The 12,320-nt window shown below is 35.9% G+C and overlaps 1 protein-coding gene across 4 annotated transcripts; it reads right to left on the bottom strand.

Moving 5' to 3' along the window:
* Nucleotides 1-440: 440 nt before the first annotated feature.
* Nucleotides 441-4,857, bottom strand: LOC110664291 (interactor of constitutive active ROPs 1). 4 transcript variants are annotated; one of them, XM_058145585.1, is made up of 3 exons: nucleotides 4,558-4,857; nucleotides 2,310-2,354; nucleotides 441-1,728 (listed from the first exon to the last, which is right to left on the bottom strand). In XM_058145585.1, exons 2-3 carry the CDS (start codon nucleotides 2,321-2,323, stop codon nucleotides 588-590), a joined length of 1,155 nt encoding a protein of 384 aa, XP_058001568.1. In that variant the 5' UTR covers nucleotides 2,324-2,354; nucleotides 4,558-4,857; the 3' UTR covers nucleotides 441-587. The 4 variants fall into 4 exon arrangements, with proteins under 4 accessions (XP_058001568.1, XP_021679604.2, XP_058001566.1 ...); XM_021823912.2 differs by having other exon boundaries at nucleotides 2,310-2,391; nucleotides 4,558-4,856; XM_058145583.1 differs by lacking the exon at nucleotides 4,558-4,857 and adding an exon at nucleotides 3,798-3,833 and having other exon boundaries at nucleotides 2,310-2,391.
* Between the last annotated feature and the right edge of the window lie 7,463 nt (nucleotides 4,858-12,320).

Raw genomic sequence — 12,320 nt, 5'->3', positions numbered from 1 at the left:
ACTTGGAAAAGAAAAATGCTTTGTAGCCTATTACTCAACTAACATATATACATCCGAATCAATAAAATTCACCGGATTGCCACCCTAAGTAGTGTTTCAATTAAGCTTACCCTACGCATTTTGTACTTAAGAAAGATTTTTTTTTTTCATAATTATTTTTCTTAATTGACTGAAAGATTAAAACGTTTGAATCAAACATTAAGGATCCTTTAATTTGATTTTAAGAACAAAGGACTAAAGTACAAAAGTGTGTGCTGTTTATACACTTATGGAGTTTACACTAATTTACCCTATATTGGACTTATTCAATCAGAATGCAAGAAGCTTGATCTGAAATCAATCCAACTTATCATTCAACCCCTTTTTCTTCCCTTACTGATTTCCCAATTTAAAATCAGATTTTAATTTTGTTTCCCACCTAATTTCCAATTCCTCACCCATAAATCAAAGTAGAATATATATTAAGATCATCCCTGAAAAGGTTTCATGATGAATTTAACATGAGCTTACATACATTACATAAACAGTGCAAAATACTTGAATATGCCTACATAACATAGATACCAACAAGAGGTTGTATCATATCTTCATTTCTGGCTCTTCTTCTTCCACAAGTCTCCAAACATTTTAATGCCAGAGGCCTTCTTTTTTCCACTTCCAAAACCATCATCATAGTCATCAGACATTCCTGGTGATCCCACAAAACTAGTGTACCCACCACCACCTGGTGTTACGAATACACCACCAAAGTGCTTATCCATGGAGCCACACCTCTCGGTAATCCTACCGTTCATCTCCACTGCCCCAGCGAGTACTGCTGCTGCTGCATCTGCTGCTTTTCTCCATTGCTCTGTCTGCACCCTCATTTTCCTTATTTCAGCTTCCAAGGCTTCCTTGGCTCCTTCTGCAGATTCCAGCTTATCCTTTAAATGAGCTGCACTTGCTTGGCTTTTTTCCAGCTCTTCTCCCAGTTGGCTTAACCTTGTGGACATCTTGTCTTCCTTAGCTTTAGCAGATGAAATGTTTGAGGTTGCTTCATTCAGTAGATTCTTCAAATTCTCATTCTCTTTTCCGAACGCCTCCAATTCATTTTCTTTCTTTTCTAACTTGGCTTTTAGCATGTTTATCTCATCATCCTTTAAAGTCAAGTCATGGAATGATGGCTTTTCTGGCTCTGAAATTGCTAGTGGTTCGGTTGTCATTTTAGTTGTCCAGTTTCCTTTTTCTACCTGATCAATCAGGTGGCCAGGTTCAGCCTTGGCCTCCACAGCCTCTTTTTCTACTGGAACTTCAAAAACATCAGTTTCCTGCTGGTTTTCATCAGATACTTTGTCCACAATGTTGTTCTCTGCCTTTTCAAGATCCTGAATTTCAGTTGGAGGATGCTTTTCTTGAATTTCCTCAGGCTCCAGAATAGCTGGTTTCTTTGTATTCTTCTCCAATTCTTGTTGAGCTTCTTGCTTTGCAGCTTCAGCAGAAGCCAACTGTCCTTTCAAAATCTTCAGCTCTTCCTGTGCTTGGCCAAGTTGAGATTCTAAATCTGCAATACGGGTGCCTAGTTTCTTTTGGTTCAGTGAGTCAGGATGCGAACCTCGAGGGGAGCGACGGTCTCCCAGCTTGGGACTTCGCTCAGTAATTAGTCGATTATGCTGTGGATCTGACTCAGAGCTAGATGTCCTAAGTGGATGTGGACCTCGAGGCGACTGCCTTTGAGGCATTTCTGAACCCCTGTTCATCACAAAATCACAAGATGGTAGACATTAAATTGTGCAAACAAAAGAAATGCATGACTTACTTCCAGTCACATAATCACACAACATTTCTCATAATTTGACACATACAGATCTTCTGTAAATTAATGGATTCCAGATTAAATAATAAATAGAGAGCAGAATGAGCCTGTAAGTGATGAATGATGAAACAAATATCTTAATCTTTGTGAAACCCCCATTAAAGCATGCACGTGCATGCCATAAAATCAGGCAGCCGCATCTAACTTTGTTGCATAGACAAGTATCTCATGTCTGATTTCATTTCATGCTCAACACAAGCGCAAGAGAATAACAAAACAGCATGCACAAATAAAACAAGGCATAATCCAACTCTTGCGCACAGTAAATGCTGCAGAATTAGGCATAACCTTCACCAATCAGGAAGTCCATATACGCATCTTTAATACCAGTAGTCAACATGCTTATATATTTGCTAAACTTTGCACTAGGAGAAATACAAATGAAAAAAAATCAAAAGACAACACAATTCACAAGTATATGAGAACTACATATTGGTGACAAATTGGGTTTACTTACCTTGATCTTGGCATTTGATCAGCTTAAGGAATATTGGTTGAAGAACTGCAAGGAATGTATAGAGAATTGTTCTCTGAAGAATCTAATAGATAAACGAAAGGGAAAATAATGCAAAAAGATAAAGGGAAGAAAAAAAAAAAGAGTTAGGGTGAAGCTCATAAATAAAATATCAATATAACGAAATTGTAAAAAAAAAAAAAATGAAAGATAAAATCCATAATTAATTCTTTGATATCCCAGCCTAGTGTTCTTGTCTGCAATACCAATGCCAAGCACTTGGTAGAGAACATCAAGTAACTTTGGCTTCTAGTTACATGTAAAAGCTAAAGCATATGTTTCAACTTATGAAATCAAATAGAACATTACTTGCTCTTCATTGAAGTTAGATAGTGAGAGACAGAGAAGGTAAAGCAAAAGAAGCCAACTTTTGTAAGATTTGCAATCCATGTTTGCAGTTTGATGAAAAATAAAATGAAGAAAACAGGAATTCCATGCATATCCTACAATATTCATTTGGCATGGATCTGTCATGTGTTCAATTCATACAAAAACAGAACCATCACATTCAAAATCTGACATAACAAGTTGAGAAATATAAAGCTAGGAAACAATTAATAAAGGGAAATTTACAATTTGGTCTCAGAGTTTTGAACTATATTACACTTTAATCCCTAGATTTTGAAAAATTAATTATTTAGTCCCCAGATTTCGCACTATATCATGCTTTAGTCTATATAATTTTAATATATTGAAAAATTTAGTTCTTCTGTCAATAGATGAAATTGTTGTAAACATTAAAATTACTGAAATTAAATTGTTTTATATATTAAAATTAAATGGACTAAATAATTCAGTTATCAAAATTCTGAGACTAAAGTGTAATGTAGTGCAAAATCCAGGGACTAAATAATTAATTTCCTAGATTTCAGAACTAAAGTGTAATATAAGGCAAAACCCAAAGACCAAATTATAAATTTCCCATTAATAAATTGTGTACCATGTTTTGTGAAAACATGCATATCGCCGAGATTATGGCTTTTACAGAAGGATTATGAAAACCCACACACACACACACACACACTCTAAAAGGCAAACTTTTGCAAAACCTTGTCATTTTAAAATTGCTCATTTTCATGGATTTAGATAGCATTCCAAGCGATTGAAGATTACCCAAACAATATATATTTAAAACGGCAATCAAACTAGATTTGCATTACATTTCCCAAATGCCTCCAGAGCTTTCTAATCGATAAATATGAAAACTTTGTCAAATGTGAATTAGTAAAAAAAAAATTGCCATGATTTCAACCCCCCACCTCCAAAGATTTGCACATCTTTTTTCCTGGTGCATGCAATGTTGATGAATGTCACTAATGAGCTACATGCAAATGCAACCCTTCAGAGATGTGGAATTGACAGTGCCATCTGTCATCCATATGGGTTCATTCTGGCCAACTACATGACCACTTCAGACAACTATTAACTCACCTTCCAACTTTCAGACCCTACCATTGGAGCAGATGTTTACTGTCAACTCTAATCAATAATTGTACATAAAACACCAACTCATATCATTGATTTTTAACTCATATCAGTCCCTCTAAACTCAGTTAAAAATTAAAAAAAAAAAAAAATTCAAAACATGCATCATTGTGCCCCTTTAAGTTTCAGAGGCTAAAGACACTTGATCTTAAATTTCAAAGAGATGTTGCAAGGGCACTTGTGTCATTTCAATCAAGCTTTTACTGACAAGTGAAGAGCTGTCGTAGAAGAGCAGACGTGAAAAAGTGACAGTGGAATGTTTTTAAACACCAGTAAAATGAGCATACCACGCACGAGCCACCACGCGCTTGCTCGTGTGGGAAAAGAGAACTCTGTTTTCAAAATGTAAAATAATAGAAGACGAAAGAAAATAGATAGATCTGAAATGTTAAATGTTCAGACCAAATTTCCGTCTAACAAATGCAAAACAAAGAAAGACTAAAAGAATGCGTTTGGCTGCGGAGAAAGAATCAAAAGAGGGGGGAAACTTGGACTAAAGCTGGAAATTTTACAACAGTTGCTAGATTCAGAATGAAGAGAGTCATGAGATTCCAAGTGTTCACTTCTTTCTTTCTTTCACGTCTCTTTTCTAAACAGTCAAACACATGGCAATGCTAAAGAAGAAGATGATGACGATGAAAAGCAAGAAACTTTTATTTCTTCATTAAGAAGAAGATTAAAAGAAGAAAAAAAAGGAGAAACTCACCTGGGTATCTAGCTAATTGCACAACTAATAGATAGTTGATGAAGAGTTAGGCTGTAGCGCAGATTGTGAGAGAGAAAATCTCCGTTAGAGAAGATTATTCCATGAGATACCCATTTGTAAGTGTGTTTGACACAAAATAAAAGCTTGTTGAAAGACAATAAAAGCACAAAGCTTGAGAGAAAGTGTCAGAAGATTTGAATTAAAGCAGGCAAGAGAGTGTGCAGAAGAAAATAAAAAAGTGTACAAGGAGGAAGAAGATGACAAAAGGGTAATTTTAGCTAGAGGACCAACAACCCTATTTATGCATAAGATACTGTTTCAATCTGGGAAATCAAACCATTATATTTATTTTTCGTTTTTTAACTTTTTTTTTTTTTGTCTGCTTTAAAAAATTCAAACGTTTGTTTTCCAACTATTAAAATTGGGTGCCTGATTTTCGATATTCGGTTGTTGGATTTGGAATATTATATACACACTCCATCTCTCAAAAAAATGAAAAAAGTGAATCTTTTGTAATTATGAGCAACAACACATGTGTGTATATATATATATATACACATAATAATCTCTCATGTACAATAAATCATATTTAATATTAAATGAAATAATTATAACAGACACGCAAATCATTTAAGGTACACATAAATTATATAATTATATAATATAAAATAAAGAATAATAATATTACAGAATTTAACGTGGATCAACTGTAAGGTTTACATTTAAGGGTAAGACACGAGAAAAAGTTTCATTATAATAAAAATAGCAAGATACAATCACTCAGAACTTTTAAACCCTAACTCTAGAGTGTTTCTCGAATATCTCATAGCTCTATTGTATATGACAAAATATTATAATATTTATACTAGTTCATACCGCGGGGGCGTTGCCCTCGCACCCCTTATCTACCCGTCCCTCTGCTACCACCACAGATCTCACTTTTTATCACAATCGAGTCGCAACGAAAAGTTTTTGGTTGAGTCATAATTTGGATCCATGAAAACATATCCAAATTTTAAGCCATAAAAAATAATAATTCTTCCCCTTACCTTGAATTCTCTCTATCATTAACAAAATAACCACAAATACTCTGTCTTGCTATATGCCCTTGTAAGGGCACTAGTAAGCACTATAAACACTTACCAAGTCTGGGCAGTGCCTAAACTTGCTGACTATGACTCCTTTGGTCATCATATCTACTGGATTATCGTGTGCAAAAATTTTATGCACAACTACAGTCCCCTGAGATACAATGTCCCAAATGAAGTGATATCTAATATCAATGTACTTAGTTTGCTCATGGTACATCTAATTCTTTGTGAGACATATTGCACTTTGGCTATCACAAAACACTGTTAGCTTATTTTGTATCAATCCAAGATCACCCACTAAACTTTATAACCATAAAGCTTTCTTTACTACCTCTGCTAAAGCCATATATTCAGCCTCTGTGACAGACAAAGCAACTATAGTTTGCAATATTGCCTTTTAACTGATAGCACTTCTAGAGAGAGTAAACAAATAACCTGTCAAAGATCTCCTCTTGTCTATGTCCCCTGCAAAATCTGAATCCACATAGCCAATAACTGAATCACTCATCTTAGCCCTATCAGATGTCAAACCAACATTTGTAGTACCCTTCAAATACCTCAAAATCCATTTCACTGCCTGCTAATGCTTTTTTCCAAGACGCACCATGTATCTACTCATAACACTAACTGCATGTGAAATGTCAGGTTGGGTGCAAACCATAGCATACATGATGCTACCAACAGCACTCGAATAAGGAACATTAGACATATGCTCCATCTCCTCATATGTTTTTGGTGACATGTCTGCAGATAACTTGAAATGGGCAGTAAACAGAATAGTCACAGGCTTAACATTATTCATGTTGAAACGCTTAAGCACTTTCTCAACATAGGCCTGCTGAGACAAGAAAAGCTTCCCAACACTTCTATTCCTGGTAATTTCCATTCCCAATATCTTCTTTGTAGTACCCAAATCCTTCATCTCAAACTCATCACTCAACTGCTTTTTCAGAATGTTAATTTGTGACATGCTTTTAGCATCAATAAGTATGTCACCACATATAATAGCAAATAAATAAAGAAATCATTTGAAAGCTTCTTATGGTACACACAAATATCATATGAACTACGAATAAAGTCATTACAAACCATGAATGTATCAAATCTTTTGTACCACTATCTAGGAGACTGTTTCAGACCATATAAAGACTTTTTGAGCAAGCAAACATGGTTTTTCATACCTAAAATGACAAATCCCACAGTTTGAATCATATAAATTTTCTCTTCCAGTCCACCATGCAAAAATGTTGTCTTCACATCTAGTTGCTCAAGCTTTAGATCATGAAGAGCAACCATAGCAAAGAAGACCTTGATAGAATTGTGCTTCACAACTGGAGAAAACACTTCATTAAAGTCAATTCTCTCCCTCTGAGTAAAGCCTTTTGCTATCAACTGTGCCTTGCATCGAGGTGTTTCAACCCCTAGAGTGAATTCCTTTTTCTTGAACACTCATTTGCAGTCTATCAATATTGCAAGCTCCCATGTCTGATTCTTGTGAAGAGATTCAATTTCTTCACCTATAGCACTGACCCACTGATCTGCATCTAAACAAGAAATAACTTCTCTACAATTGCTGGGTTTATACACATCAACTGTCTTAACAACTAATAAGGCAAACGTAACTAGATTTGCATATGCATATCTCTATAGGGGTCTAATCTGTCTTCTCTTTCTACCAGTTGCAATACTATATGGTTCCTGTAACACCCCGTTTGCATAGCCTGGTATATTTCACTGTTCCGGTGACCGGTGTCAGTCCGGACAATTATTGGGATTAGAGGCACACCTAAGACAATTTGAGAAGCCATAAACACAAATAATTAGTAATGTTTAATTAGTTAACTATAAATAAGAAAAACAGAACATAAGAGGTTAAACGAGCCGAGAGTCACAGCGATGAGTGACCTCTCTGAACGATCACAAGTCGTTTTAAACTCAAATTTCGAACCGTAAAAAGTGACGCTGCGGTCCTTAGGACCCTTATAAACACAGTGGAAAAGAGAAAACCACGAAAAAGAACTGTTAAGCCAGTCAAAAAATTAGGTCAGGGAGCCGAAAGAAATATTGGATTATTTGCAAATCGGGATGAATCGGCGAGGGGCAATTTGGTCAATTAACCCCGAGAGCTGACTCTTGACCTAACTGTCAAATAAAATCGGAGAAAAGAAAATTTCAGAATCGAGAATAAAATTAAAGAACTAATAGAAAAATAAATAGAAAAAAAAAAAAGAAAAGGAAAGAGGTTGGAAAAGTCAAAGTTGATGACATCACTAATGATGTCATAAACAAATTTGTTAAATATTTATTAAATTTGATATTTATGGTCTTCCAAAGCAAAAACGTGTAAAGGAAAAACAAAGAAAAAAATTTAGGATTTTCTTCTTCTTCCCCTCTCTCTTTGCCACCCACTTGTTTCCTTAAATCCCCCATGGAAGCTTTCTCTTTAAGCTTACATTAAGCTCAAATTTTCCTTACCCAACCATAATAACTCTCATAAGGACTTCTTTAAAGCTTGTTATTACTACTTAAGAAGGAGATTTCAAGAAGAAAGAAGAGCAAAGGTTAGGGTTTTGAAGCTTTAAGTGAGGTTAGCATATCAAACTCTTTATTTTTCCATTTAAATGCATGTTTAGGTAATTAAGTGAGCTTAGAACTTGATTTAAATGAAACAAATATGGGAGAGGGACCAAACTGAAATTTGGGCAGCTTGATAGGAGTATGAATTACATGAAATTGATGCATTAGAAGGAGTTTAAAAGCTTTGATTAGTTGAATGGTTAAGGTTAAGTGCACTAGTTATGGTTAAATGCAAGAGTTAGTGAGTTTAGGGTTTCAATGCAAGGGTTTATGAACCAAAAATTGGAGAAATGCATAAATGGCATATTTGACCTATTGTGAAATGAAATAATGATCAATTAGGACCAAATAAATTGTATGGGAATGGTGGAAAATTTAGCTAAATTCGTAGGTCAATGGTCATCTTCTTGCAAGCATGACCAAACCCACTTTGAAGGACCAAAACTCAAATTTTACAAGTCCAATTGATATGCCACCAATTGGAGATGAAAATAGACATAAAAGAGCACAATTTTCATTAAGGAACCACGACCAAAAACTGACCGAAACTTGGTGAAACAATTGACCAAAGTGAATTGATTGCAGGCTGCACCAAATCGACCAAATGATGAACAGTAACTGTTCATTTGGTCATAACTCGAGCTAGGTAGGTCAAATTGACCTGAAATTTTACCAGATATTAGATATGATATAGACCTAAAACTTTCATGAAGAACACCAACCCAAATTAGGCCATTAACTCATTCAAATCATTGAGCAAATTTAAATTTACTGTACTGAGATTCTGCAGATTTTTCATTGAGCAGCAATGTTTGGATGGTTATAACTCTCTCTAGAAAACTCAGATTTAGGCGATTCTTGAACCGATGGAAACATAAGACATAGTACAACATTTCATATGAAGAAAGTGAGACCAAATTATGAACTTAACTTGATCAAATTATTAACCAAAGTTGGACCAAAAATCTGCCAGCACCAAAATCTCAAGATGAGCGAAGACACGTGAGCGAGTAAACTTATTTTGGCCATAACTTGAGCTAAAAAACTCCGATTGAGGTGATCCAAAAATGAGAATACACTTAAGACAATAAGGAACATTTTCTATGAAGGAAGTTTTATCAAATTCCAACAGTAGATCGACCAATGGAATAGTGCAACTTCGGAGCACAAAACCGAAAATTGGTAATTTTGCCAAAATGACCTATGCTTTGAAAAAGTGACCAAAACCAACAAGTTTAATGAACAAAATGTGGTATGTGGGTGAAGTTGGAGTTCCCATACCTATTAATCCTTAGAAAGTCAATTATTTGACTTAAATAGTGCAGTGAATAGTAACCCGAAACACAAAATTTTGAGAACGTCGAATTTAACACGTTAGAAATAGGTAAATGCGAAGTTAAAATTTATTTTGGGATTTATGTTAAGTTCTAGTACTGAAACATTGTAAAATTTTGTGTTTCAGTTGAAAAGAATATCGGGAAGGAACCCGAGGAAACGAGTCGAGGTTAAGGGACGACTCGCTTGAGGTTTGTGCACAATAAACCCTATTTAAGCATTTTATCTTTGAAAAATTGATTTATTACGCATTATGAATTTATGAACTTTTGTGTTGCCACCTTGTGATCAAATTGTAACTTTGGAAATGGATTTGATTTTTGTATGCAATATTTGAATGAAATGTTTAAAACGAATTTTTGATTCACACTTAGCATGACAGTTACTTATTATTTCTCCTCCATTTATGGGGTTGAGATCGTTTATTTTCCTCCCTCTCTGGCTTGCCAGTTGAGGTTGTAGATCGGATGAGTACTCATTAGCTAGCTAGCCACCTCCCTCATTGGTTTCGATTAATGGGGTTGAGATTGCTTTGTCGTGGTGTACAACACGGCATTGATCGAAAATTTTGTGTCATGGCTTAAGTTGTGTACGACTTTGGCAACACTGTGTTTATGTAATTGTTTGACTAAACTGTTGTTTAATATATTATTTGACAAAATGAGTTGTTATGAGCTTTGATATTTGTGAAATGTGATTGTGAAGTATTCAAATTATGTTTCATCAATAAATGATTTATGTATCGCATTTTAAATCTTTATTGTGCACCACTGAGTATGTTTATACTCAGCGATAGTTTAATTTACTGTCGCAGATAATAGCAAGGAGAAAGCGTGAGTGAGTCATGGATTGACAAGATCTTTTTGATCCCTTTTTGTACGGGTATTGTTTTATACCATTATGGTTATTTTGATGTAAATACTGTAATGTCATAAGTATCAATGTAAATTGAGCAGTTGTAAATAAACTATAATAATATTATTTTAGATTTTCTTCTATAAATTTGATATTTGTACATATGGATTTTTTGCCTTATGTTTTGTGAATGGAATTATTGAACATACTGAGTTGACAAATTTGGCTTGGATTGTGAAACTATTTTGAAATGGATTGACTTGAGTTGAATTGTGAATTATTGGAGGTTGGGAGTTGTAAAATAGTTTTGGAAGTGCTTTTTACAGGTATTTGAAGAACTGGTTTCTCAAAATACAGAGGGAACTCTGTCAAAATTTTTATAAAATTTGCGACAAAATTTGAATAGACAAAAATTTTTACTAGTATTTAAACTTTGAATAAATGGTTTTTAATTCTTACCAAAATGCTCACCACTTCCAAAATGTAAGAAAATTGTTTTAAAATCCCTTGTAGGGTACTTAATGAGTTATCGGTAGGTGAAGTTCGGTAGTTCATTAAGTATTCTACAGGAGCATGTTATGCCTTATGGAGGGGTAAGGTGTGACATGTTTTAGTGGTATCAAAGCATGGTTTTGCAATAAATTTTGACTATGCATGTGAATATTTCTATGATAAGTACAACTGCTCAAGTGTCTTTAATTGATGCATATGACATATTTACATCATGAATATGCACTAACGGAGGTCAACCTCCTTGTGTTTGATCTCAGGAAGTAGAAAATTGTGAAAAACGGAATGGAAGAAGGAGATCATTCCGAAGAACAATTTGTTGAGGCTGAGGTTCAAGGGAAAGCCCCAGCACTCCAGAATGTGAGTGGGTCAGCCACTCCGGCTCCTGCTCCAGCACCGCAGTTTCCTACTCAATTTATGCAGTGGATGGTCGCCTTTTTTCAAACAAATGGCGGGTAATGAGCCACCCCAAGCTCAAATGCCGCATGCAAAGACAACCACAACCCTCAGCTCGGTAATATGAAAAACTGATGAAATTTGGGGCCACCGAGTTTAAAGGCACTGTGGATCCACTGGAAGCAGAACAATGGTTAGAAAGAATGGAACGGGTTTTTAGAAAGCTGCAGTGTACAGAAGAAATGAAGTTTGAGTATTCTGTCTCCTTATTACAAGGGGATGCCTATGAATGGTGGAAGACCATCCCCCACAGCCTGGTGGAGCCACCTGTGTTAACCTGGTCAGACTTCTTGAGGGAGTTCCGACAGAAATGGGTTCCCGATGCATATGTGGACATGAAGTTGCAAGAATTTTTGAGTTTGAAACAAGGGAACCGAACTGTAGCAGAATATGAGAGAGATTTTTCAAGACTAAGCCACTATGCTGGAAGCTTAGTCTCCACCCCCAGAGACAGATGCAAGAGGTTTGAGGCTGGGCTAAGACAGAGTCTGAGAATGCAAGTTGTGGGATTGGACATCGAATTTTGCCGAATTGATCTCACAGGCCCTAGAACTAGAAAAGATAGAATCAGAAGGGGCAATGAAGAAGGGTCCACAAAAGAAAACTGAAAAGACTACTGAACAAGCATCTGGAAGTGGTTCTGGGAAGAGGAAACAGTTTGGGGGATCTAGCTCCCGTAGAGGCCGAGGCGATTTTACGGCCAAAGACCACCTCGATGCAGTCGTGAGACCCAACCAGCATCCCGAGGAGCTCTATCAGTACGGCAGTGCGAAACTTGTGGTAGAACTCATGGTGGGGTTTGTTACAGAGCTACTGGTGCATGTTTTAACTGTGGAGGGAGCGGACATTTCGCTAAGGATTGCACTAGTCCGCGCCGGTCTGGGTCTTTCACTACATCTGAAGGATCAGCTCAAGTCTCTGCACCCAGGGTCACGATCA

This window comes from Hevea brasiliensis, chromosome 4 (genome assembly GCF_030052815.1).
Source record: "Hevea brasiliensis isolate MT/VB/25A 57/8 chromosome 4, ASM3005281v1, whole genome shotgun sequence".
Taxonomy (NCBI): Eukaryota; Viridiplantae; Streptophyta; class Magnoliopsida; order Malpighiales; family Euphorbiaceae; genus Hevea; species Hevea brasiliensis.
This window is presented reverse-complemented; position numbering and strand designations above follow the sequence as displayed.